General features: G+C 72.8%; 4 protein-coding genes across 5 annotated transcripts; 1 reads left to right on the forward strand and 3 right to left on the reverse strand.

Moving 5' to 3' along the window:
- Positions 1 to 259: 259 nt before the first annotated feature.
- LOC140644360 (glycoprotein-N-acetylgalactosamine 3-beta-galactosyltransferase 1-like) lies at positions 260 to 3,193 on the reverse strand. Its single transcript, XM_072847093.1, has 4 exons — positions 3,031 to 3,193; positions 2,296 to 2,469; positions 1,158 to 1,819; positions 260 to 430 (listed from the first exon to the last, which is right to left on the reverse strand). Exons 1-4 carry the CDS (start codon positions 3,191 to 3,193, stop codon positions 260 to 262), a joined length of 1,170 nt encoding a protein of 389 aa, XP_072703194.1.
- A 1,250-nt stretch (positions 3,194 to 4,443) lies between these two features.
- Positions 4,444 to 7,664, reverse strand: LOC140644361 (glycoprotein-N-acetylgalactosamine 3-beta-galactosyltransferase 1-A-like). Its single transcript, XM_072847094.1, has 4 exons — positions 7,626 to 7,664; positions 6,927 to 7,144; positions 6,083 to 6,747; positions 4,444 to 4,614 (listed from the first exon to the last, which is right to left on the reverse strand). Exons 2-4 carry the CDS (start codon positions 7,129 to 7,131, stop codon positions 4,444 to 4,446), a joined length of 1,041 nt encoding a protein of 346 aa, XP_072703195.1. The 5' UTR covers positions 7,132 to 7,144; positions 7,626 to 7,664.
- Positions 7,665 to 8,135: 471 nt separating this feature from the next.
- OS9 (OS9 endoplasmic reticulum lectin) lies at positions 8,136 to 12,942 on the reverse strand. Of its 2 annotated transcripts, none has more exons than XM_072847309.1 (14): positions 12,741 to 12,942; positions 11,256 to 11,432; positions 11,112 to 11,175; positions 10,911 to 10,987; positions 10,696 to 10,794; positions 10,408 to 10,609; positions 10,203 to 10,325; positions 9,816 to 9,916; positions 9,668 to 9,710; positions 9,467 to 9,555; positions 9,146 to 9,358; positions 8,692 to 9,031; positions 8,511 to 8,620; positions 8,136 to 8,353 (listed from the first exon to the last, which is right to left on the reverse strand). In XM_072847309.1, exons 1-14 carry the CDS (start codon positions 12,906 to 12,908, stop codon positions 8,222 to 8,224), a joined length of 1,938 nt encoding a protein of 645 aa, XP_072703410.1. In that variant the 5' UTR covers positions 12,909 to 12,942; the 3' UTR covers positions 8,136 to 8,221. The 2 variants fall into 2 exon arrangements, with proteins under 2 accessions (XP_072703410.1, XP_072703409.1); XM_072847308.1 differs by having other exon boundaries at positions 9,101 to 9,358.
- B4GALNT1 (beta-1,4-N-acetyl-galactosaminyltransferase 1) lies at positions 11,848 to 23,681 on the forward strand. The gene is given in 13 exon segments (XM_072847310.1): positions 11,848 to 12,029; positions 14,681 to 14,767; positions 15,840 to 16,070; positions 16,671 to 16,820; positions 17,648 to 17,688; positions 17,691 to 17,753; positions 17,992 to 18,029; positions 18,181 to 18,361; positions 19,257 to 19,373; positions 19,632 to 19,819; positions 20,455 to 20,595; positions 21,788 to 22,025; positions 23,170 to 23,681. Coding segments are annotated over 11 exon segments (1,572 nt in total). The 5' UTR covers positions 11,848 to 12,029; positions 14,681 to 14,767; positions 15,840 to 15,870; the 3' UTR covers positions 23,385 to 23,681.
- The last annotated feature ends 1,178 nt before the right edge of the window (positions 23,682 to 24,859 follow it).

Genomic DNA, 24,859 nt, shown 5'->3' on the forward strand with positions numbered 1-24,859 from the left:
CAGTCCGGCCCCTCCCTGGGACCCCCGGCCCCTTCCCCGGGGCCACGCTGGGAGAGCCCCGGCCCCGGCCCCGGCCCGCCCGGGGGGGTCCCTTCCCCCGTGGGCAGCTCCCACAGCACCCCCCCACCCCGCTGCGGGCAAGGCGGGGGGGGCACCACCCCCCGCTCCTGTCCGCGGCCCCCAAGCCAGCCCCCGCGGCCACCGACAGCCCAGCGACGGCCACCGAGCGCGGCTTTCCCGGCGGCGAGGGGGGTCCGGGCTAGTGGCGGGTGGCGTTGGGGGCCGGGGGGGCGCGGGGGGGCAGGGGGGGCCGGTAGCGGGGCCGGTAGCCGTAGGGGCGCAGGCGGTGGGTCAGGAACTGCAGCGCGTGCATCTGCTCCCCGCTCACGTAGTGGAAGGACACGGCCAGGTCCGAGCAGCACTGGGGGCCCTGCGGGGGCGTCAGCGGGGCGGGGCCTCGAGGGGCGTGGCCTCGCGGGGAGGGGCATCACGGGGGAGGGGCATCACGGGGGAGGGGCATCGCGGGGGCGGGGCGCAAATGAAGCGGGTGGGGCTGGGAGGGGAGAGGGGCCGAGCAGCTGGGGTGGGTGGGCGGGGAGTTGTATGCTAATATGGCGGGCGGGGCTTGAGCGCTAATGTAGTGGGTGGGGCTCGGAAGGGGTGGGGCGGTGTGGTGGGTGGTGTCTGGTGCCTGGGCGGGGCTGGGATGCAAATAAGGAAGGCGGGGCTTAGTGGGCAGTGGGTGGTGCTCAATAGGTAGGCGGGGCTGGGATGCGAATCGAGCGGGTGTGGCTTGGCGGGGTGGGTAGTGGGTGGTGCCCATTGGGTGGGCGGGGCTTAGCCGTGTGGGCGGGGCCTGGAGGGGTAGGCAGTGGGTGGGGCCTGGAGGGTGGTGGGGCTCAGTGGGCGGGGCCAGGAGAAGCGGGCGGGACAGGTCCCGCCCTGCTGCAGCCGCGTGCACAGCGATGCGGGCGGATGCGGAGCGGACACGGGTGGGGGTCAGGGGCACAGAGGGGGCTCAGGGACTCGGGGGGGTGCTCGGGGGCACAGAGGGGGCTCGGGGTGCTGGGGACCGGGGGCTCGGCGGAGGCAGGGGGATGCCGGGGCCACCCGGGTGGGGGACGCGGGGGGTTCTCGGCCGGGGGGTCCTCACTCACCCATCGCACGGGGTAGTAGGAGTACTGCGGGTAGAAGCGGTCGAGGGGCAGCGGCTCGGTGAGGTGCCGCTCGAGCGGGAAGGGGTGGAAGGTCTCGCGGCCCTGCGTGTCCCGCGAGTCGCCCGCCTCCACCCCCACCTTCTCCAGGCACTGGCCCAGGGCCAGGTCCTCCACGGGGCTGGTGTGGGTGCAGGTGCCGGAGGCGAAGGCGGCCACCAAGCGCCGCAGGGCCTCCTTGCTGAGCACGTAGCCCGCCCCGCCGCTCATGTAGCCCTGCTTGACGAAGGGCTTGAAGCGCTTGCCGAAGTAGACGGGGCGCTCGGGGGAGTGGCCGGCCAGCAGCCAGCGCAGGTTGGCCACCACCACGAAGGTGTCGTCGTCCGCCTTGAGGAACCAGTCGGCCTGGCCCAGGTGGTGCCGGTGCACGTACTGGAAGGCGCGGATGGTCTTCCAGTAGAGCTGGTGGCGGCCCTCCTGCACGGGCAGCCCCACGGCGGGGAAGCGCTCGTCCGGCTCCGAGCTCATGAAGAGGGCCACGTTGCAGTGGCGCGCCCAGGTGTCCCGCACGTGCCGGGCCTTGGTCTCCAGGGTGCGGGGCCCCGTCATCACCCAGCACAGGATGCGCACCCGCTCGTACAGCGCCCGCGCCCGGCTGCTGTTCACTGGGCGGCAGGGGGGCGGTCGGGAGGCGGCAGGGTGTCCTGCAGCCCCCTCGGGACGGAGGAACGGGGGGAACCCGTCCCCAGCTCAGAGCAACCACCAAGAACCGCACCGTCCCCTCCTTGTCCCCGGCTCAGAGCTCCCACCACGGTCCACAGGGTCCCAAATTTGTCCCCATCTCAGATCTACGACCACTGACCGCAGCGTCCCCTCCTTGTCCCCAGCTCACGGCTCCCCCCACGCCCCACACCGTCCCATTCTTGTCACGCAGAGATCCCACGGTGGCCAGGATCTCCCGACCTCGTCCCCAGCTCAGAGCTCCCCACCACCAGCCTTGTCCCATCCTTGTCACAAGCTCAGAGCTCCCTCCACCGGCCACCGTGTCCCTTCCCTTGCCACTTGCCGTGAGTCCGTCATCCTTCTCATCAACTTGGGGGTCCCAACGCCATTGGCCACGCCGTCCTGGCCTTGTCCCTACCTCGAAGCTCCCACCACCAGCCACAGACCCGCGTCCTTATGAGCACAGAGCTCCCACCACCGGCCACAGGGTCCTGCACTGTCACCAGCTCAGCGCTCTGAACGCCGGTGACACTGGCCCATCGCCCACTGGCCACAGTGTCCTTCCTTGTCACCAGCTCACAGCCTCCCACCACTGTTCAGAAGGTCCCAACATCGTCACCGGCTCAGGGATCCTGCCACCGACAGCACGTCCCAGCCTTGTCCCCAGCTCTCAGCGCCCGCCATCGCCCGTGCTTTTCATCCCTTGCCACCAGCTCAGCTCTCCCACCACTGGCCACAGGCCACCACCGGCCACGCTGTCCCTTCCTTGTCACCAGCTCAGAGCTGTCACCACCAGCCCCGCTGTCCCATCCTTCTCACCAGCTCGCAGTTCCCACCACGGTCGCATTGTCCCTTCCTTGTCACCACATCAGAGCTCCCACTACAGGTCACTCGGTCCCGTCCTTGTCCCCAGCTTGGAGCTGCCACCCCCCCCACTGTTGTCATCCCCCCCCCCGTCCCCGTCCCTGGCCACCAGCCGTCCCCGGTGCCCCACGGGACAGTGCCCATCACCCTTCCCTTCCCACTGCCTCCCCACGGACCCAGGGCTGTGTGTCCATGTGTCCGGGTGTCCATCCGTTCTTCCAGGACCGCCCTCCCCTCCCCCCCCCGCCCCGTATCCGGGTGTCTCCCGTGGGGCCGCCCCAGGGCTCACCTGTGGGCTGGGGGGGGCTGCGCAGGCGGGCGATGCCGGGGGCTGTGGGGGGGGCCGGGGGGGCCCAGAGCTGCTGTTGGCTTTGCAGGAGGCAGCCCCCCAGGGCCAGCCCCATGGCGAAGCCCAGGGGGAACCAGGGCACCCGGGGGTGCCAGCCCCACATGGCCCCGCCACGACGTCCCGGGGGCTGGGGGGGACAGGGGACGGAGGGGACGGTCTCCCCAGAGGGGCTGGATCTGCCCCCCCCCCCCCGCATGGGGCCTGATGGCCCATGCGGGGGGCAGATCCAGCATCACCCACAGACACCCCCCCAAAAGCAACTTCCCCCCCCCATCACAGTGGGACCCTGCCCACAGCTCTGCCCCCCACCCAAGCTACCAGCTCCGTGTCCTGCTGAGGACCCCCCCCCCCCCCAAATCCCTCCCTGTCCCCTTCCGTGTGTCCCCCTGGTCCCGTCCCCCGGTCCCATCCCCCCAAAGCCACCAGCCCCCACCCCTTTGAGAGCCCCCTATTCCTCCCAGCCCCACGTCCCCCACAGTCCCCCTCAAAGCCACCAGCCCCTGCCCCGCCGTGACCCCCCCACCATCATCCCATGCCCCCCCCCCCCTCCGGATGAGGGACATCCAATTCCAGCAAATCTCATTACAGCCACTAATTAGGGCCACACGGGTCTGGGGGGGTCGGAGGGTGACAAAGGGGTGGGGGGCAGGAGCCCGGGGGGAACCCAGGGCGTTTGGGGTCTCTGGGGCAGTAATGGGGCAACACGTGGGGGGGCTTCCTGCCCCCCAGGGACCCCATCCCCATGCCCATCCCCGACGCCGGTGCTGGACCCGGTACCTGCCGCGGCCTCGCTCCCCCGTCCCGTCCAGCTGCCACCGCGCTCCAGGGACAGCCCCCAAAACAGGGGGCCAGCTTCACCCCCGCAACGTGGGGGCCTCTGTCTCGGGGGGGGGGTGTGCACGCTGATCCCCACCGGTGACCCTGGCGGTGACAGTGACACCGCGTAGCAGGGCCCCCGCGGTGACGGTGGCAGTGGCACCACGTGGCACGGACGCACCCAAACGAGGAACCGGCTCCTCCATCCCGGGCAAAGGACTTTAATGGGTGGGGCTGGGGCCGGGGGGGTCACAGCCGCACCCATGGGTCCCCCCGCGCAGTCCGGCCCCTCCCTGGGACCCCCGGCCCCTTCCCCGGGGCCACGCTGGGAGAGCCACGGCCCCGGCCCCGGCCCACCCGGGGGGGTCCCTTCCCCCGTGGGCAGCTCCCACAGCACCCCTCCACCCCGCTGCGGGCAAGGCGAGGGGGGCACCACCCCCCGCTCCTGTCCGCGGCCCCCAAGCCAGCCCCCGCGGCCACCGACAGCCCAGCGACGGCCACCGAGCGCGGCTTTCCCGGCGGCGAGGGGGGTCCGGGCTAGTGGCGGGTGGCGTTGGGGGCCGGGGGGGCGCGGGGGGGCAGGGGGGGCCGGTAGCGGGGCCGGTAGCCGTAGGGGCGCAGGCGGTGGGTCAGGAACTGCAGCGCGTGCATCTGCTCCCCGCTCACGTAGTGGAAGGACACGGCCAGGTCCGAGCAGCACTGGGGGCCCTGGGGCAGAGATGGGGGCTGGGGAGACGGGCGGGGGCACTGAGCACCCAATGCCCCCCCCCCCATTGGGGGTACAGGGCAGGAGGGAGGTTGGGGGCTGGAGGCCACCCCCCCACCCCGAGCCCTTCACCGGGGCCTCTGGCCGGGTCTCTCTGAGTGAGGTGGGGGGCACTGGGGGCAGCTCCCCCCAGCCTGTCCCCCCTCCCCATGTGTCCCCCCCCCGGGTGCCTGGTGGTGGCGGGGCGCGGTGCCAGCCCCGCTGATGCTCTTAACTCCGGCTCAGCGCCGCCGCAGCGGGGCTGCCCCCCCCCGCAGGGAACGTGGCCGGGGGCCGGGGCGGGGGGGGGCACCGTGGGCAACCGGCTGGGTGGGGAGCAGAGACCGTGGGTGGGGGTCACAGGGGTCACGGCCACACGTGGGGGTACTGCGGCCGTGCATGGGGGGGACACACCACAGACATGGATGGGGACACCGTGACGACGCATTTGGGGGGACACGACAGCCAGGCACGGGGAGGTCACCACGGCCACACAGGGAGGGCTGTGGCCGTGCGTTGTGGGGACACCAGGGCCGTGGATGGGGACACCACAAACACGCGTGGGAGGGCTGCCACGGCCGTGCATGGGGGTACCGCAGCCACACATATGGGGACCACGGCCATGCCTGGGGGACCTCGGCCATGCGTTTCGGGGAGGACCGTGGCCGTGCACTGTGGGGACACCACGGCCGTGCGAGTGGGGTCACGGCCACGCGTGGACGACCGTGGCCACTGTGGTTCTGCATGGGGGAACAGTGGCCATGCATGGAGGGGACATCACGGCCACGCATGGGGGGACACCAGGGCCATGGATGGGGACACCGCAAGCATGCATGGGGGGGATACGATGGCCATAAATGGGGGGACGCTGCAGAGAGACATGGGGGGACCGTGGCCATGAATGGGTGGGGGATGCTGCAGCCATGCATGGGGGACCACGGCCATGCATTGTGGGGACGCCATGGCCATGCAAGCAGGATCAGGCCCATGCATAGGGGACCACGGGCACGGGTGGGGAGAACGTGGCCGTGCAAAGGGTGGGGATCATGGCCGTGCAAGGAGGACCGTGGCCACGCATTGAGGGGACACGGCCGTGCGAGGTGGATCATCGCCCGCGCGTGAGGGACCACGGCCACGCATGGGGGACTATGGCGGGACATGGGAGGGAACGTGGCCGTGCATGGGGGATGGCGGCCACGCATCGTGGGGTTGCCACGGACAAAAGCAGGGGGACCATGGCCCTGCATGGGTCTGTTGCCATGCAAGTGGGATCAGGGCCGTGCCGGGGGGACCATGGTCGTGCGTGGGGAGAACGTAGCCGTGTGCGGGGGGGGACTGCGGCCACCTCAGGGCCCTGGCAGCTGCCCCTGCCCACGCGGGAGGATGAAAGGGGAACATCCGTGGACGGGGGCCCTGGGAGGTGCCACGTACCTCCACGATGGGGTAGTAGCAGTAGCTCCAGTACCAGAAGCTCGGGGAGAACTTGCCGGTGAGGTGGGACTCTGGCGGGAAGGGGTGGAAGGTCTCGCGGCCCTGCGTGTCCCGCGAGTCGCCCGCCTCCACCCCCACCTTCTCCAGGCACTGGCCCAGGGCCAGGTCCTCCACGGGGCTGGTGTGGGTGCAGGTGCCGGAGGCGAAGGCGGCCACCAAGCGCCGCAGGGCCTCCTTGCTGAGCACGTAGCCCGCCCCGCCGCTCATGTAGCCCTGCTTGACGAAGGGCTTGAAGCGCTTGCCGAAGTAGACGGGGCGCTCGGGGGAGTGGCCGGCCAGCAGCCAGCGCAGGTTGGCCACCACCACGAAGGTGTCGTCGTCCGCCTTGAGGAACCAGTCGGCCTGGCCCAGGTGGTGCCGGTGCACGTACTGGAAGGCGCGGATGGTCTTCCAGTAGAGCTGGTGGCGGCCCTCCTGCACGGGCAGCCCCACGGCGGGGAAGCGCTCGTCCGGCTCCGAGCTCATGAAGAGGGCCACGTTGCAGTGGCGCGCCCAGGTGTCCCGCACGTGCCGGGCCTTGGTCTCCAGGGTGCGGGGCCCCGTCATCACCCAGCACAGGATGCGCACCCGCTCGTACAGCGCCCGCGCCTCCCCGGCGTCCTCGCCTGCCGCCGCGGTGTGGGGGGGTGGCACCGCGTTGGTCACGGTGGGGACCATCCCGTTGGTCACACAGCACGTGGGCGGGGGCTGGCCCTCAGCCCCCCCGCCCCATCCCACCAGAGACCTCAGGACCTCCCTTGGTCCCCACCCTGTGGCTCAGTGCCCCCGCCACGGTGGCACCCACCTGCAGAGCCTGGTGGGGCCACACTGTAGAGCGCCGGGGACCGGGACGCCCCGGGGGGGTCATCGACCGCCCGGTGGTCCTGGCTGGCGGGGGGCGCGGGCCGGGGCAGCAGGATGCCGTGGAGGAGGAGGAAGGTGGCGGTGAAGCCCACGAGGACTCCCCCGTGGAAGGGCAGCCACACGCTCGTGAGGCCCGGCAGCAGCATGGTGCGACGTGGCCTGGGCACGGGGTGGGGGGGTCAGTGTGGAGCGGGTGTGGGGACCCCCCCGTGACGTCCCCTATCTGTCACAGCCTGATGTGCAACTGTCACCGGGCAGGGAAACCGCAGGACAAAGTCCACGGGGTGGGGACAGGATCCACGGGGTGGGGGGAAGTGTGTGACACCCATGGGGAGGTGGTGACATCCACGGGGGTTGGCGACGCATATGGGGGGTGGCAGAGCTGGCACCCCACGCCAGGACCCTCCCCGGGCCCAAGGGGCGTCTGTGAGCACAGAGGGGGTGACACGGCCCCCCCCGTTATAAGTTAAAGCTGGGGGGCAGCCCACACCCCGGACGCCGGGGTTCCCCGCAGCCCCGATGGGGGTCCGGGAGGGGGAGCGGGGCGGGACGGTGAAGGGGCGACACGAGGGACCGCGGTGCGGGGGGGCAGGTGGGGTCCCGGGGGGTCCCGGGATAGGGGTCCCGGCTGCGCCCTCACTTGGGAGCGGGGGTCGGGGGTCCCGGGGGTCTCAGTCGGTCCGTGCGGTCCGGTCAGGCCCGAGGGTCCCGGTGGCTCCGCTCCCCCGGGGGTCCCGGTGGGTCTGGAGGTACCGGTGGCTCCGCTCCCCCGGGGGAGCGCGTACCGCGGCTCAGCAGCTGGCCCCGGCCCCCCACCCCACCCTGATTCTGATTGGCTGCCGCGTGCCCACGGCCCCTCCCCTTTGCAAACCGAAGGGCGGGAGGGGGACGAGGCCCGGGCCGGGCCACGGGGGGGTGGGGGGGGGGAAGCGGCGCACACAGAGCCCCAGCCGGGGGGTGACCTCGGTTTATTGATAAAAAGGAGGGGGAGGGGCCCAATGGCTCCAGTGCCAACAACAGGACCCCCCAAGTCACCCCTCCCTCCCCAAATCACGCTCCTGTTCCCCAAACCACCCCCCCGCTCATCCCTGTCACACATGGACACCCCCGGGCAGGGCCCCCACGGGGGACACAGCGAGATGCTCCCCCCCCAAACAGTCCAAGCTCCCCCTTGGGGGCACCACCGGGGTGGGGGGACACGACGGGACGAAGCCACGAATCTGGGGCTGGGGGGGGTCAGAAGTCGGCGTCCTCGGAGTCCCCGGGGGGCTGGGGCCCGTCCCGGCCCCCCCCCCAGACGAAGCGGTAGTTGTCCTCCAGCGCCTGCTGCCGCCGCCGCTCCTTCTGCGCCTCCTCCGTGCCCTGGATCTGGGGGGGGACACGGGCCATGGCGGGGGACACACACATATGTGCCATGGGTGCCCCCCCCCAGACAGAGCCCCAGCCACCCCCCACCGCGGCTGCAGCACCAGGGGCTGGTCCCTGCCGCCCCCGCCCCCCGTGCCTCAGTTTCCCCCGCACCCACCAGGATGTTGAAGAAGATCTCCTTGAGGTTCTTGGTGTCCTCCTCCGACAGCCAGTGCGCGTCGTCCTCGTCGCCCCCCCCCGTCGTCACGATCTTGATCTCGATTTTCCCTGGGAGAGGGAGGGCGGGGGATGAGGCGGGGGGGGTACCCCCAGCCCCGCCCCCACCCCCCAACCCCTACCTTCGGCCCGCAGCCCCTCCTTGGCCAGCAGCTCCCGGACCTCGCTCTCGATGTGGTGGAGCTGGGGGTTGTCCCGACCCATCTCTCGCCGGGGGGGGTCCCGCTGCCGGGTGCTGCTGGGCCCGATCCTGCTCACCCGCACCCGCACCCGCCCGTCAGCCGGGGGGCTGGGGCTGGCCTTGCGCCCGGCCCCCTCCTCTTCCTCCTTCTCCCCTCCCGGGCCGGGGCCACCCCCGTCCAGCTTGTCCATGAGGCGGTTGAGGGTGGAAGCCAAGGACTTGGAGGCCTGGTTACGGTCAAACTCCCCCTTCAGCCCCTCCGTCTCCAGCTCGTCCTCCACCTGCGGGTGACAGCGGGGGTCAAGAGGGGTCCCCAGCCCGGCCGGGGGGTCCCCGGCGTGGTGACCCACCTCGTTGATGATGTTGTCAAACTCCTTCTCCATCTCGGTCTTCACCTCCTCCTTCAGCTGGGCCATCTGCTCCCGAGGCAGCAGGACGGCCTCCAGCTCCTTCTCGAAGCCACCCAGAAGGTCCCCGTCTTCCTCCTCATCCTCTTCTTCCTCCTCTGGTCGCTCCCTCTCGCCCGCTGGGGGCTCCTCAGGGACAGGGGGGTCCGGGGCAGCCTTTGCTGCTGCCTCCTCCTCCTCCTCACTTGCCTTCTCCTTGGCCTGGAGGCAGAGGGAAGGCTCTCGTGAACGTCCCTTGGTGCCGATGGGGAAACTGAGGCACGGAGAAGCTGCCCGAGGGGCCCAGCCCCGCCACGGGTGGTCGCCCACCTTCTTGGTGCTCTCCTTCAGCTCCTCGATGAACTGGAGCAGGTCCCCAGGGCTCCTGATCACTTTGAAATGGATTTTCTTCTGCGTATCTACAAGGCAACCACCAAAACAGGCGGGAAGGATGGGGACGGCGAAGGCCCGCAACACGCGTGGGGGGGGTACACGGAGCGGCCACTGCCGGCCACCCCCCTGGGGACTCACCAGCCGCCCGGCCACCGGCTGCCTTTGGGGACGGCTCCTCCGCCTGCAGGAAGGAGACGGGGTGATGGAGCGGGAGCCCGAAACTCCTCCTCTAACGCGACGCCCATCCGGCCCCGCTCGTCCGTCCCCGAGGACGCTGGGGACTCACCCCGGCGCTGTCCTGCTGGCCGCCGGCCTTGCCGGTCACCTCGCGCACCCGTTCCCAAAAAGCCGCCTCCTTGGCTGGGTCCGGCTCGTCCCCCGGCGCGGCTGGCACGGGAGGAGGGGACGGGCACGGCTGGCACCGGGCGGCTCCGAGCACGCTGCCCCGGCCGGCAAACACCCCCGGCGGCTCCCTGAGCCGCGCTTCACCGTGGGGGTGAGGAGGGGACACGGGCCGTAGTGTCACCGCGGGGGTGAGGAGGGGACACGGGCCGTAGTGTCACCGCGGGGGGTGAGGAGGGGACAGGAGGAGGAGGGGACACCACGGGCTGTACTGTCCCCACAGGTGTGAGGTGGGGACAGGACGAGGAGGGGACGCGGGCTGTGCTGTCACCGTGGGCCGCTGGCGCGCCCTCGGGGGGCTGCGCGGGGGTCTCGGCGTCCCTCTCGCTCCACAGCCTCGTGTCCAACGTCTTGAGCTCCTCCGAGATCTCCTCCACCTTCCGCTTGGTGTCAGCTGGAGGGACAGCGGGGACCCCTGTCACCCCCGTGCCGGGGTCCCGCCGCCCGCCGGGGAGGGGGGGTTCCCCCGTACTCACAGACTTGGGCGCGGACGTACTCGACGTACTGCGCCGGGCTGAGCGCCGGCTGGCAGAGGATGGGCTGCGGCGCGGCACCGGCCGGCGGGCGCAGGAAGGGGTGGTGGCAGATGCGGGTGGTGTGGACGGTCAGGACGTAGGAGCAGGACTGGGGCTCGTCCACCCGGGCGATGTAATCACCGGCCCCCTCCTCGCACAGGAACTGGGGCGAGAGCCGTCAGCCGCTGCCACCACCACCGCGGGGACGCAAGCGTCACCCTGCCTACGTCACCCGCACCGTGGTCTTACCCGGACTTCGGCCTCCCTGGCTCGGCCGGTGAGGTCGCACCGGGAGCCGTTCACGTAGCTCTGGCTGTGGTACCGCTTCAGCCGGTGCTGCTTGGAGGCCTGGGGGGACGGGGGGGAGAGTGGGGTGGGGACGGGGACCCCCAGGGATTCCCTGCTGCCTCATAAGAGGGTTGGGTGAGGGGACAGCGGTGTCCCAGGGAGGAGGGAGCCCGGACCTTGGCCGTCTCGTCGTCCCAGTCGAACGCCGACTGGTAGTAGCCGAGGAAGAGGACGTCTCCTTTGATCTCTGACTCTGCGGCGAGAGGAAAGAGTCACGTGGGCAGCACTCGAGGAGGGGGGGGGGACATTGGGGACGACCTGCCCCTTCCCGCCGCCCCCCCCGCACGCCGTGCCACCGGCCCCGGCCCCACTGGCACCTTCCACGTGGTACTGCTGGATGTGCTTCCCGTAGCAGAACTCGTACGTCCACCAGTCCTTGGTCTGGAAAAGACGGGGAAAACCACGGGATCAGGTTGGAGGCTGTGGGGTGACCCACCCTGCGCCCGCTCGCCCGGCCCCACCTTGACGAGGCACGGGGCGGCTCCCATGGGGCGCAGGAGCTCGGCGACGCCGGAGCCATTGTAGAGCTGCGCCTCCTCCTCGGGGTCGGGCTGGCGCCGGATGGCTGCCGGTGGGAGCCGACACTCGTACCGCTGCTTGAACTTTGATGCCACTGTCACCACATCCTCCGTCTGGCGCTGGCGGGGGGGGGACACATGGCAGAGGCTCAGGGCGGGGTGGCACATCTGGGTCCCTGGGGACCAGATAAGGGACCCCGGAGCCTGGCTGGGCGGCGTGGGCGAGCCGCAGCCCCTCCCTGGGCCTCAGTTTCCCCCTTTCTCCCCACCGCCGGTGAGCCCAGCCCTGCGACACGGGCACAGGGCGAGGGGACAAATCTGTCGCTGCTGCCCCCCCCAGTAGCTGGCAGAGGGCTCTGGGCTGGCCCCCCCACTTCGGGGGCCGCTCGGTGGCTCCCACCCAATGGCTCAAAGTCACCAAGCGCAGGACGGTGACAAGGGGACACACGGCAGCAGCTGCCTGCAGGCACACGCCCCCCCGCCGCCAAATCGAGGAGCCAAGGCGTGGGGCACGGGCCAGTCCCCACCCTTTGTCACCCGGGGAAGGGACTTTGCTCTGCGGAGAGGAGGCCTCCGCGCTGCCGTGGATGGATCCGGAAGCCACGGCCCCACCAAGTGCCGGGCTGGTGCTGGGGGGGGGTCACCATCGCCCCGGGGACGCCCCAGGCCCAGCTTCGCCCCACGGCTGCCGGGAGCTGCTCAGCGCAGGCGAGTGAGGTACGGACCCCCCCGCCCCCCGCCCCAGTCCGGTCCCAGTGCTCCCAGTAGGACCGCCCCGGGCAGGCCGGGTGACCACCCCCAGCGCTGACACCTCCCAGCAGGGCCCTGGCCGGCTCACAGCCCGCTCCCTCCCGAGTCCCCGTCCCCCCCCAGGCCCAGTGACCCCCCCCCGGTACGGCCCCCCGGGCAGGTCCCCCACCCACCACGGCCCCAGGCCGGTGCCCCCTCCCCGGTACCCGCCCGGGCCGATGGCCGTCCCCGGTACGACCCCAGGTCGGAGCCCCCGTCCCCGGTTGGACCCCGGACCGGTGCCTTTGTCTCCGGTGGGGCCCCCGGGCCGGTGCCCCCAGTCCTGGTACCAGCCCGGGCCAGCGTCCCCGTCGCCAACCGGACCCCGGACCGGTGCCCCCAACCCCGGTACGGTACCCCCAAGCCCTGGTAGGACCCCGGGCCGGTTCCCCCGCCCCGGCAGGGTCCCCTGGCCGGTATCGCTGACCCCAGCCGGTGCCCCCGCCCCCGGTCGGGACCCCGGGCCGGCATCCCTGACCCCAGCCGGGGCCGGTGCCCGTGCCCGTGCCCCCGGTAGGGACCACAGGCCGGTGCCCCTGCCCCCCCCAGCCGGGGGCCCCCATCTCCGGCAGGGCCCCCAGCCCGTGCCCCCGCCCCCGGTACCGCCCCGGGCCGGTGCCCGTCCCCGCCGCGGCCCACCTGCCCGGCCAGCACGGGCTCGGCGAGGATCTCGAGGCCGTACTTGAGCTCGCTCAGCTCCTGCAGGTTGAGGGCGGCGCGGGCCCCCGGCAGCGGCCGCCCCGGGCCCAGCACCGCCAGCACCACCAGCAGCGCTGGCCCCGGGCCCGGGCCCCGCCGCGCCGCCATCTTTCCCCCGCCGCCCTCCGCTTCCGCCCGCCGCCTCCCCGCGCCCGCCCCGCCCACCGGCGGCCCGCGCGGCGGTTGGGCCGCCCGCCTGCCCGTCAGCGCGCAGCGCGCCTTCTATTGGTCGGAGCGCGGCGATGACGCCGCCGGGATTGAGGCCGCGGTGGGAGGGCGGCGGCCCCTCCCGGGGGTGAGGCGATTGGGCTGAGTCAGCGCAGGCGGCAGCCAATCGCGAGGCGGGGCGCAGCCGGCCCCGATGACGCAACGCCGGGCTCTTAAAGGCGCAGGGCGGCGGCGCTCCCGCCGGCTCCCCATTGGCCGAGCGGGATGCAGGCGATCCCGGCGGCCTGATTGGTGGAGGGAGGCAGAGCATCCCGGGGGGGCATCACGTGATTACCGGAGCCGGGGAGGGGGGGCCCGGCCCCGCTCCAGGGCGAGGCCGCCGTGCACACGGCCACGGACGTGCGTGGGAGCCCTGAGCACGCACACGCGTGGGGCACCCCCCCGCACTCCCCCCCCCTCCCCGAGACCCCGCCCTGGGCGTGGGTCCCAGCGGGGCGCGGCCAGGCCCCCCCGAGCACCCCCCGCACCCCCCCATCTCCCTGCGGCCCCCACGTGCCCCAGCACCCCTCGTGTCCCCCGCGTCCCCCAGCCCCCAGTCTCCCCCAACACCCCCAAAACCTCCGGCCAGCCGGCTCCAGCACCCCCAGGACCCCTCAGCATCCCCTCAACCCCCCAGCTCCCCCGGGGCCCCCCAGAACCCCCCAGCCCCCCGGGCGCAGCAGGGCGCAGGCAGCCCAGGCCCGGCCCCCAGCTCCCCCCGCGCCCCCGGCTCAATGGGGCCGTTGTGCGGCCCACGCGTGGGCACAAAGCCCGGCCTGTGGCAGCCGGAGCCCCCGCCGCGCTGGGGGCGGGGGGGCTGATCCCCCGGGGCAGGCCCGACCCCGCCAGGCCCGATGCGACGGTGACACCGGCGGCCGCCCTCCCCGCTTTGTGCCCCCCGCCTTTCCCCCTGCCCCCCCGCAGCTCCCCCCGCCCCTCCCGGGGCTGCGGCGGTGCCGTTCCCGGCCGAGGCCGCCGGGGGCGCCCTGCCCCCCGCCCCCCGCCCCCCGCCGGTGCCGGTGCCGGTGCCGGTGCGCGGCCGCGGAGCGCCGGGACCCGCCGGCGGAGCCAGGTAGGGCCGGAGCCGTCTAGCGGCCCCCGTCTCCCGCCCTTGTCGCGACATGTCGCGGCGGCGGATGGCACCTGCCGCCGCCCCACGGCCCCGACATCGCCTCCCCCGCCCCGAGCTCCCCCTGGCCCCCGCATCCCTCCGCCCCCCAGGCCGCCGGGCCCCCCGCCCCCGGACACCCCCAGCGCCCCCGCATCCCCCATCCCCCATCCCCGCTGCCCCCCATCCCCCCTGCACCCCCTGGTCCCCCCAGCCTCCCCCCCCCATCCCCTGGGCCTCCCGGCCCCCAGCCCCCGGCTCCCTCCAACATCCCCAGTCCCCCGCCCCCCACCGCATCGCTCCAAACACCCCCAGCCCCCCGGCCCCACTGCACCGCGGATCCACCCCCGCCCCCCATTGCCTGAGCCCCCCAATCCTGCCCCCCCCTTTACCCCCCCCATCCTTGGACAAAGCCCCCCGGGGGGGTCCGGGGGGTCCCCGGCTGCGGCCGTGTCCCGGGGGGCCTGGGTGCAGGAGGGCCCCTGGGACCCCTCGGTGCAGGGTGGGGCTGGGGGTGCGGGCGTGTCGTTCCCCCCCGCCCCTGACGCTGTCCCCGTGTCCCCAGGGCGGTGTCGTGGGGGGCAGAGCCATGAGGGTGGGCTGAGACCCCGGCCCCCGCCCCGACCCCGCTGGGACCCTCGCCCACCCCGAGGTGAGGGAACTGGGGCGCACTGGGGGCACTGGGGGGGACTGGGGAGCGTGGTGGAGGGGGTACAGCCACATGGGCACAGCAGAAAGGGGGCACTGGGTTGAACTGGGAGGCTTGGGAGTACTGGGGGGCACTGGGTGGCAATGGGGACACTGAGGCACTGGGAGGCTCTGGGGACAGTGGGAGGCATTGGGGGCACTGGTTTGTACTGGGTGGCACTGGGGGGCACTGGGTTGCACTGGGGGTACTGGGGAGCCATGGTGATTTTACTGGCAGATGGCTGGGTTGCACTGGGGGCACTGGTTTGCACTGGGGGCACTGAGTTGCACTAGGAGGAGCTGGGGGCACTGGTTTGCACTGGGTTGCAGGGGGTTGCACTGGGAGGAGCTGGGGGCACTGGGAGGCATTGGGGGCAATAGGTTGCCTTGGGAGGCACTGGGTTGCACTGGTTTGCATGGGGGGCAACTGGGTTGCACTGGGGGCACTGGGTTGCACTGGGTTGCACTGGGTTGCACTGGGTTGCGCAGGGGGCACTGGTTTGCACTGGGTTGCACCAGTTTGCACTGGTTTGCACTGGGTTGCGTTGGGGGCATTGGGTTGCACGGGGTTGCACTGGGTTGGGCGGGGGGCACTGGTTTGCACTGGGTTGCAGTGGGTTGCGTAGGGGGCACTGGGTTGCACTGGGGTGCACTGGTTTGCACTGGGGTGCGCTGGGTTGCAGTGGGTTGCGCAGGGGGCACTGGCTTGCACTGGTTTGCACTGGGGTGCACTGGGTTGTGCAGGCGGCACTGGGGTGCACTGGATTGCACTGGGGTGCACTGGGGTGCACTGGGTTGCAGTGGGTTGCGCAGGGGGCACTGGGGTGCACTGGGATGCACTGGGGTGCACTGGGTTGCAGTGGGTTGCGCAGGCGGCACTGGGGTGCACTGGGGTGCACTGGGTTGCAGTGGGTTGCGCAGGGGGCACCGGGTTGCACTGGGGTGCACTGGGTTGCACTGGTTTGCACTGGGTTGCGCTGGGGTGCACTGGTGCGCACCGGTTTGCACCGGTTTGCACTGAGGCGGGGTCCCCGCAGCCCCGCCCCGCCGGCCGCGCCCGCGCCCAGGATGCGGGGGGCGCAGAAGCCCCTCTGCCTGCTGCTGGTGGCCACGGCCTCGCTGGCCGCCCTCTACCTCCACCTCTGGGCCCCCAAGGGCCCCCCCAGCATCGACCTGCGGCGCCCCTCCCCCCAGCACCTCCTGCCCCCCTGCCCCCCCGCCCGCTCCTACCCCCACGTCCCCTTCCGCCTCAAGGAGGAGGCCATGGAGTAAGCACCCCGGGGCGGGGGCACCTCAGGGTGGGGGCACCCGTGGGTGGGGGCTGGGGCACCCGTGGGGCGGGAGCGTCTCAGGGTGGGGACGCCCGGGGGAGGGGGCTGGCAGTCCCGGGGCGGGGGGCACCTGAGGGGAGGGGCATCCGTGGGCTGAGGGCACCCATGGGTGGGGGTACCCATGGGTGGGGGCTGGGCCACGCATGGGCGGGGGCACCTCAGGGTGCGGGCAGCCATGGGTGGGGGCTGGGAATCGTGGGCCTGGGGGCATCTGAGGGGAGGGGCATCCATGGGGTGAGGGCACCCATGGGTGGGGGCTGGGGCGCCCATGGGGTGGGAGCATCTCAGGGTGGGGACACCCATGGGGCGGGGGTACCTGAGGGTGGGGAGTCCGGGGCTCACAGGGATGGGGAGACCCCAGGGTGGGGGGGGGCTGGGGCAGCCACGGGGGTGGGGGCACCCTGGGGAGGGAGCGGTGGGGCGGGGGGGCAGGGTGGGTGCCGGGGCGGCGCTGGGCGGTGCCGGGGCGGGGGCGGTGGGTGGGCGCGGGCCCCACGCGTGGGCGCGGAGCGGGCGCGGTGACGGCGGGCGGGGCAGGCTGCTGCCCAGGAACGGCTGCTCCTGCGAGGCGGAGCGGCAGCTCTTCGGGCAGGGCCCCGGCGTCGACTTCGCCAGCGCCTTCGCACCCAGCGAGCGGCCCCGCCTGCAGCGGCAGCGGGAGCACGAGTACCGCGGCTACCGGCTGCGGTGCGCGGGGGACCCCGGTGGGCGGGGGACCCCGGGTGGGGCGGGGGACCCTCTGGGTGTCAGGGTTGGGGCAGGGCGGGACCCCCCAGGGTCAGGGTGGGACCCCCTGGGGTGGGTGTGGGGCAGGGCGGGACCCTCTGGGGTTCAGCGTAGGGCAGGATGGGACCCCCAGGGGCAGGGTGGGGCAGGGTGGGACCCTCTGGAGTGGGCGTGGGGCAGGGTGGGACCCCCTGGGGTTCGGCGTAGGGCAGGATGGGACGCCCAGGGGCAGGGGGGGGCAGGGGGGACACCCCCTGGAGTGGGTGTGGGGCAGGATGCAATCTCTGGGGCTCAGTGTGGGGCAGGATGCAACCCCCCAGGTGCAGCATTGGGCAGGATGGGACCCCCCCGGGCTCGGCGTGGGGCTCGGCGTGGGACCCTCTGGAGTGGGCGTGGGGCAGGGTGGGACCCCCTGGGGTTCGGCGTAGGGCAGGATGGGGACCCTCTGGGGGGGGTGTGGGGCACCCGGGGTGGGGCGGGGGGGACCCTCTGGGTGTCAGGGTTGGGGCAGGATGGGGCCCTCTGGGGTTCAGCGTAGGGCAGGATGGGGACCCCCAGGGGCAGGGGGGCAGGGGGGACCCCTGGAGTGGGTGTGGGGCAGGATGCAATCTCTGGGGCTCAGTGTGGGGCAGGATGCAACCCCCCAGGTGCAGCATTGGGCAGGATGGGACCCCCCCGGGCTCGGCGTGGGGCAACATGGGACCCCCCCCCTGCGCTCCGTGTGGGGCAGGATGGTGCCCCCAGGGGCTCGGTGTGGGGCAGGGTGGCCCCGGCTGAGCCCCCCGCAGGGTGCAGTCCCCGGCTGACCGGCTGCTCATCGTCCCCGCCAACTCCCCCTCGAGTACCCGGCCCAGGGGGTGGAGGTGCGGCCGCTGCAGACCGTGCTGGTGCCCGGTGAGGGGCGGGGGGCGCGGGGGGGTCACGGGGGTGGGGGGCACAGGGTTGGGGGGCAGAGGGTCAGGGGGCGTGAGCACATGGGGGGCACAGGGAGGGATGTGAGGCGCGGGGGGCACAGGGGAGGTGGGGAGGCCGGGGGCGATGGGGGGGGCAGGGGGTGACACCCCCCCCCACTGGGGGGGCTTTGGGGGGTGCCCCCGGCCCCGCTCACCTCCTCGTGTCTGTGGCCCCGCAGGGCTCAGCCTGCAAGCGACGGGCAGGAAAAGCTACCAGGTGAGGGCAGGGCGCGGGCAGGGCGTGGGCAGGGCGTGATCCTGCGTGGGCAGGGCGTGATCCTGCCCGGGGGCAGCAGCCCCCCGGGTGCTGGGGGTGGCCTGGCGTGTCCCAGGCGTGGCCACCCCGGGGTCCCCCCGTAACCCCCCAGGTGAACCTGACGGCCACCATGGGGACGCTGGCGGTGGCGGCCGTGGTGGAGGGCGTGGAGCTGCGGGGGGAGGGGCAGCCCCACCTCTCGCTGGCCGCCGCCCGCCTGGACCACCTCAACCGCCAGCTGCAGTTCGTCACCTACACCAACACCCTCTTCCACCCCGACACCGCCGACATCGGTGGGTGCCGCGGGGTGTCGCGGGTGGGGCCTGGGTGGGTGCTGGCCCTGGGTTCAATGGGTGGGACCTGGATGGGTGCTGGCCCCATGGGTGCTGCGGTGGGACCTGGATGGGTGCTGGCCCCAAGGATGCCACAAGTGGGACCTGGATGGGTGCTGGCCCTACGGGTGCCACAGGTGGGGCCTGGGTGGGTGCTGGCCCTGGGTTCAATGGGTGGGACCTGGGTGGGTGCTGGCCCCATGGGTGCTGCGGGTGGGACCTGGATGGGTGCTGGTGCCACAGGTGGGACCTGGATGGGTGCTGGCCCCATGGGTGCCACGGGTGGGACCTGGATGGGTGCTGGTGCTATGGGTGCCGCGGGTGGGACCTGGATGGGTGCTGGCCCTGGATTCAATGGGGGGGACCTGGGTGGGTGCTGGCCCCATGGGTGCTGCAGGTGGGACCTGGATGGGTGCTGGCCCCATGGGTGCCACGGGTGGGACCTGGATGGGTGCTGGCCCCAAGGATGCCACAAGTGGGACCTGGATGGGTGCTGGCCCTACGGGTGCCACAGGTGGGGCCTGGGTGGGTGCTGGCCCTGGGTTCAATGGGTGGGACCTGGGTGGGTGCTGGCCCCATGAGTGCCACGAGTGGGACCCGGATGGGTGCTGGCCCCACGGGTGCCATGGGTGGGACCTGGGTGGGTGCTGGCCCTGGGTTCAATGGGTGGGACCTGGGTGGGTGCTGGCCCCGCGGGTGCCACGGAGGGTCCCTGCCCCATGGCGGCAGCACAGCCGGGCTCAGTGCAGGGGTGGCCCGGTGACACCGTGTCCCCGTGGCGGTGCCCCGAGGGTGCAGGGCACCCTGAGGCGGGGGGTGCTGCCCCCCGCACACCCAGCGCCCCTTTGCCTTCCAGTGCAGTTCTCCACCGATGGGCACGACGCCGCCTTCGCCATCCGCATCCGGCACCCGCCCACCCCCCGCCTCTACGGCCCCAGCCCCCCCGGGGACAGCGACGGGGACAGGGACGGAGGTGAGCCACAGGGACCCCACCTGTGCACCCCAAAACCAGTCCTCCCAGTGGGGGAGCGGGGGGGGCAGTCCTCCCAGTGCTGGGGTGTCCCAGTCCTCCTAGTATGGGGGGGCCCAGTCCTCCCAGTGTTGGGGTGACTCAGTTCTCCCACTGTGCGTGCCCAGTTCTCCCAGTGCTGGGTGCCCCAGTCCTCCCAGTGTGGGTGCCCAGTCTTCCCAGTCCCCTCAGCCGCCCCCCCCGGCTGACGTCCCCCCGCAGGGTACAACATCACGGCGCTGGTGACCATCGCCACCAAGACCTTCCTGCGCTACGACAAGCTGCGGGGGCTCATCGCCAGCATCCGCCGCTTCTACCCCTCCGTCACCATCGTGGTGGCCGATGACAGCCAGCACCCCGAGCCCCTGCAGGGCCCCCACCTCGAGCACTACCTCATGCCCTTCGGCAAGGTGGGGGCCGGGGGGGGTGGGGGGCAGGGTTGGTGTGGAGGATGGTGGGGCAGGGGAGCTTGGGGGAACTGGGGAGGGGGTGACATGGGGGGCTGGCAGAGGTGTGGGTCCCCAGGGATGGGGACATGGGGGGGGGCTGGCGGGGCCATGGAGCTGTGGGACCCCAGGGAGGGGAGACACAGGGGGTGGCAGGGCAGTGGGACCCTGGGGCAGGAACATGGTGGGGGGGCTGGCAGGGGTGTGGGACCCCAGGGAGGGGGACATGGGGGACTCTAGCAGTGCCATGAGGCTGCGGGACCCTGGGGAGGGGGATATGGGGGGGGCGGGTCTGGCAGGGCTGTGGGACCCCAGAGAGGGGGGACACTGGGGAGGGGGACACCGAGGGGCTGGCAGGGCTGTAGGTCCCTGGGGAGGGGGGACATGGCAGGACACTGGCATGGCCGTGGGGCTCGGAGGGGGCAGCCGGGGGGCTGCGGGACCCCGGGTGACTGCAGCAGGGCTGCAGTGGGGTGACCGTGGGACCCAGGTTCCAGAGGGCCCTTGGGGCTCAGGGCAGGCAGCCCAGCCGTGGGGCAGCCGTGGGGCAGCCGTGGGGCAGCCGTGGGGCGGCGGGCACTGACACCAGGGCACCGCAGGGCTGGTTCGCCGGGAGGAACCTGGCGGTCTCGCAGGTGACCACCAAGTACGTGCTGTGGGTGGACGACGACTTCATCTTCACCCCCCGCACCCGCCTGGAGAAGCTGGTGGACGTGCTGGAGAGAACCAGCCTGGACCTGGTGCGGGCACCCAGGGGCTCGGGGGGGCACCGGGGGGGTGCTGGTGGCCAGTGGGTCCCCATGCTCTGGGTAGGGGGGCCCCGGTGCCCCGTGTCCCTGGTGCCGGGGGGTGCTCTGTGCCCCACATCCCCAGTGCCCGGAGCTGGGGGGGTGTCCCAGTGCTCCCCAGGTGTTCCCAGTGCCAGGGGGTGCCCCATGCCCCCCGTCCCCAGTGCCCGGTGCCAGGGGGACCCCGGTGTCGCCCAGGGTGCCGGTGCCCCGTGTTTTGGCAGTGCTGCGGGTGGCTGGCACCACGCTGGGGGGTCCTGGTGTGCCAGGGGTGCTGTGGGTGGGTGGGTACGTGGGGGGGGTCCCAGGGGCTGCCGGTGCCCGGTGCTGCAGGCGGGTGGTGCTGAGGTGAGGCGGGGGTGCTGGTGCCGGTGTCGGTGCCAGTGATGGTGCCGGTGCCCGGTGCCACAGACGGGCGATGCCAGGTGGGGTCTTGGGTCTCGGGTGCCGGTGCCCAGTGGTGTGGGTGGGCGATGCTGGGTGGGTACTGGGGGTCTCGGGTGCCGTTGCCGGTGCCCAGTGGCAGTGCCCGGTGCCGGCGCTGCCAGCGGCCGATGCTGGGGGGGGGATGTCTCGGTGCCCGGTGCCACAGATGGGTGATGCTGGGGGAGTATCAGGGGTGCGGGTGCCATTGCCCCATGCCCAGTGCCTGGTGCCGGTGCCGCAGGCAGGTGATGCCGGGGGGTCCCGGGGGTCCCGGGGATGTCTCGGTGCCCGGTGCCAGCGCCCAGTGCGGGTGGGTGACGCTGGGGGGTACCGGGGACGTCTCGGGTGCCGGTGCCACTGCCTTTGCCAGCGCCTGGTGCCACTGGTGGGTGATGCTGGGGGGTGCTGGTTCCCGGTGCCGGTGCTGCAGGCGGGTGACGCTGGGAGGATATCGGGTGCTGGTGCCGTTGCCGGTTCGCGGTGCCAGCACCCGGTGCCAGTGCCGGTGCCGCAGGCGGGCGATGCTGGGGGGTCCTGGGAATGTCTCGGTGCCCGGTGCCAGCACCCGGTGCCACTGGTGGGTGATGCTGGGGGGGGTGCCGGTGCCCGGTGCCCGGTGCCGCAGGCGGGCGATGCTGGGGGGTCCCGGGGGGTCCCGGGGGGTCCCGGGGATGTCGGTGCCCGCTGCCAGCGCCCGGTGCCCGGTGCCGTCCCGCAGGTGGGCGGCGCGGTGCGGGAGATCACGGGCTACACCACCACGTACCGGCAGCGGCTGAGCGTGCGGGGCGGCGGCGCGGGGGGCGACTGCCTGCGGACGCGGCCCGGCTTCCACCACCGCCTGGCCGGGTTCCCCGCCTGCGTCGTCACCGACGGCGTCGTCAACTTCTTCCTGGCCCGCACCGACAAGGTCCGGCAGGTCGGCTTCGACCCCCGCCTGCGCCGGGTCGCCCACCTCGGTGAGGGGGGGGGATCCGGGAGGGAGACCTGGGGGGTCCGGGGGCGGGAGGGGTCCCGAGGGGAGGTCTGGGGGGTCCGGGGGTCCCGGAGAGGAGGGGGGACCTGGGGGTCCCGGGGCGGGAGGGGTCCGGGGGGCCCTGGGGGTCCCGGGGGAGGAGGGGGACGACTCACCCCTGGGAGGGGACCTGGGGGTCCCGGGGCGGGAGGGGTCCGGGGGGCCCCGGGGTCCCGAGGGAGGAGGGGGGACTCACCCCTGGGAGGGGACCTGGGGGTCCCGGGGGCGGGAGGGGTCCGAGGGGGCCCTGGGGTCCCGGGGGAGGAGGGGGGACTCTGGGAGGGGGACCTGGGGGTCCCGGGGGGCGGGAGGGGTCCGGGGGGAGGTGTCTGGGGGTCCCGGGGAGGAGAGGGGGCCCTGGGGGGGCTGAGAGGGGGACCTGGAGGGGTCCTGAGGGGTCCCGGGGCGGGAGGGGGTATGGGGTGTCCTGCAGAGGGGACTGGGGTGTCCTGGGGGAGTCTGGGAGGTCCTGGGGGGACCAGCATGTCCCGGGGGGGTACGGGGTGTCCCAGGGTGGTGGCCAGGATGTCCTGGGGGGAAGTGTTCAGATTTTGGGGTGCTGGGGGTCCCAGGAGTGGGGGTGCTGGGGGTTACCCGGGTGGGGTCCTGCATGTCCGGGGGCAAGGTCCGGGATGTCCCAAGGGGGGGTCTGGAGTGTCCCGGTGTGGTTTGGACACTGGGGAGCTGGGTGGGAGGGGGCCGAGGTGTCCCGGGGAGGGGGGTCCAGGGTGTCGGGGTGCCGGGTGGGAGGGGGCCGGGGTGCCCCGAGGGAGTTTCAGACATTGGGGTCCCCTGGGGAAGAGGAGGGGGCTGAACGCCGGGATCCTGGGGTGGGGCTGAGACATTGGGGTCCCCTGGGAGAGAACTTGGGAAGACCCCTGGGTCAACACCGGCGCAGAGGGAAGGGGCCGGACACGGGGGGGTGTGTCCCCCCCCCCACCATGGGGTCACCTGAGCTGCTTGGGGGGGGGGGTGGGGAGCACTGGGATGCCGGGAAGAGAGGGGGGACGCTGGGGGGGGGGGGGAGGTACCGGAGACCCCCCAGCAGCGCTGAGCCCGTTTTGGGGTGCCGTGTCCCCCCCTCCCAGAGTTCTTCATCGACGGGCTGGGGGTGCTGCACGTGGGCTCCTGCGAGGACGTGGTGGTGGATCACGCCTCCAAGCTGGCCCTGCCCTGGCGCCGGACGGAGGGCGAGCGGCAGTACGCCCGCTTCCGCTACCCCTCCGCCCGCGACGACAGCCTGCGCCTCAAGCACCACCTCTTCTTCTTCAAGAACCGCTTCAAGTGCATGGTCGGCAACTAGCCCCCGGCCACCACGGGCCGCCACCCAGGGGCACCCCCACGGGCCGCCCCCGTGGGCCACTGCCACGGGCCGCCCCCGGGGCCACCGCCCAGTGCCGCCGCCGCGGGACTGCGGCCACCCCGGGGCACCCCCGCCCCCCCCCCCCCCCCCGCGGTGTTTTTAGCTCTTTTGTACTTTGGGGGGGAGGGGGTGGGGGGGGGGACCCCCCCAGGGGACCCAGGCGTCCGGGTGCCCCCCCTTCTGTCTGCCCCCTCCCCCGAGACTCAGTTTTCTATTGTACAGGCCCTGCCCCCACGCTGCCACCAGGATTTTTGTGCCAAGTCTCGGCCCCTCCCCCGGGACCCCCGGGCCGGGCTGGGGAGGGGCTGAGAGGGGCTGCCCCCGCCCCCGCCCTTTTCTACCCGATGGATGGTGATTTTAACGAGACTGGAGTCCGCCTCTTTGTCCGGAGGGGGGGGAGCCCCGCCCCGGCCCCGCCCCCTCACGGCTTAGCCCCGCCCCTTTAGCCAACACCTCACATCTTAGCTCCACCTCTTTATTTCAAGCCCCGCCCATCCCATCTTAGCACCGCCCCTTTCTTCAAGCACTGCCCCTACATCTTAGCACCGCCCCTTTCTTTGAGCCCCTCCCCACACTTTAGCCCCACCCATTTTTCCAAGCCCCACCTTAGCACTACTCCTTTCTGCAAGCCCCGCCCACTCACACCTTAGCCACGCCCCTTTAAGCACCACCCCATGGGTTAGCCCTGCCCCTTTCTTTAAGCACCACCCCCACATCTTAATCCCGCCTCTTCCTTCAAGCCCCGCCCCCACCACACGTGTCCAACCCGCTGCTGCAAGTGGGTGACATCACGGGGGGTTTGCCGTGGGGCGGGGGGGTGGTGGTCCCCGTGGGTGGGGGTGCCCATGGGTGGGGGTGGGCTCCCTGTGGGGTGGGTCACGGGGGGCGGGGCTGGAGGCGCCGGCCCCAGAGTCGGGGGCTATGGGGTGCTGGGGGCAGGGGGGGTTCCCAGGCCCCCCTGGTGTCCCCTGAGTGGGGTGGGGGGGGGCTGGGCCCCCCTCCGGCTGGGTGCCCAGCCCCCACAGTGGCCCCTTCCTGCGGTGTGACGCCCCCCCCCCCCCCCCACAGACTCTCCCTGGGGCCCCCCACGGCCCCGCCCCATGGAGCCCCACGGGACCCCCCGCCCCACAGAGTGACCCCCAGCCCAGGGCCATGGGGCGGAGCTGGGGGCGGGGCCGGGGGCGGAGCCAGAGCGGTGCAGGAGCAGCCAGCGAGCACATAGTGCCCCACCTGGGGGCGCGGCCTTGCTGGGGCATGACCTATGGGGTGTGGTTCCCGGTGGGTGTGGCACAGAATTGGGCGTGGCACAGAATTGGGCGTGTAGCTTCTCTGGGGGGGGTGTGGTTTGTGGCCTAGCTGTGGGGGTGTGGCTCCTCAGGGGCGTGGCCTATGGTGAAGGGGGTGTGGTTTATCCA

This window comes from Ciconia boyciana, chromosome 27, assembly GCF_034638445.1.
Source record: "Ciconia boyciana chromosome 27, ASM3463844v1, whole genome shotgun sequence".
Taxonomy (NCBI): Eukaryota; Metazoa; Chordata; class Aves; order Ciconiiformes; family Ciconiidae; genus Ciconia; species Ciconia boyciana.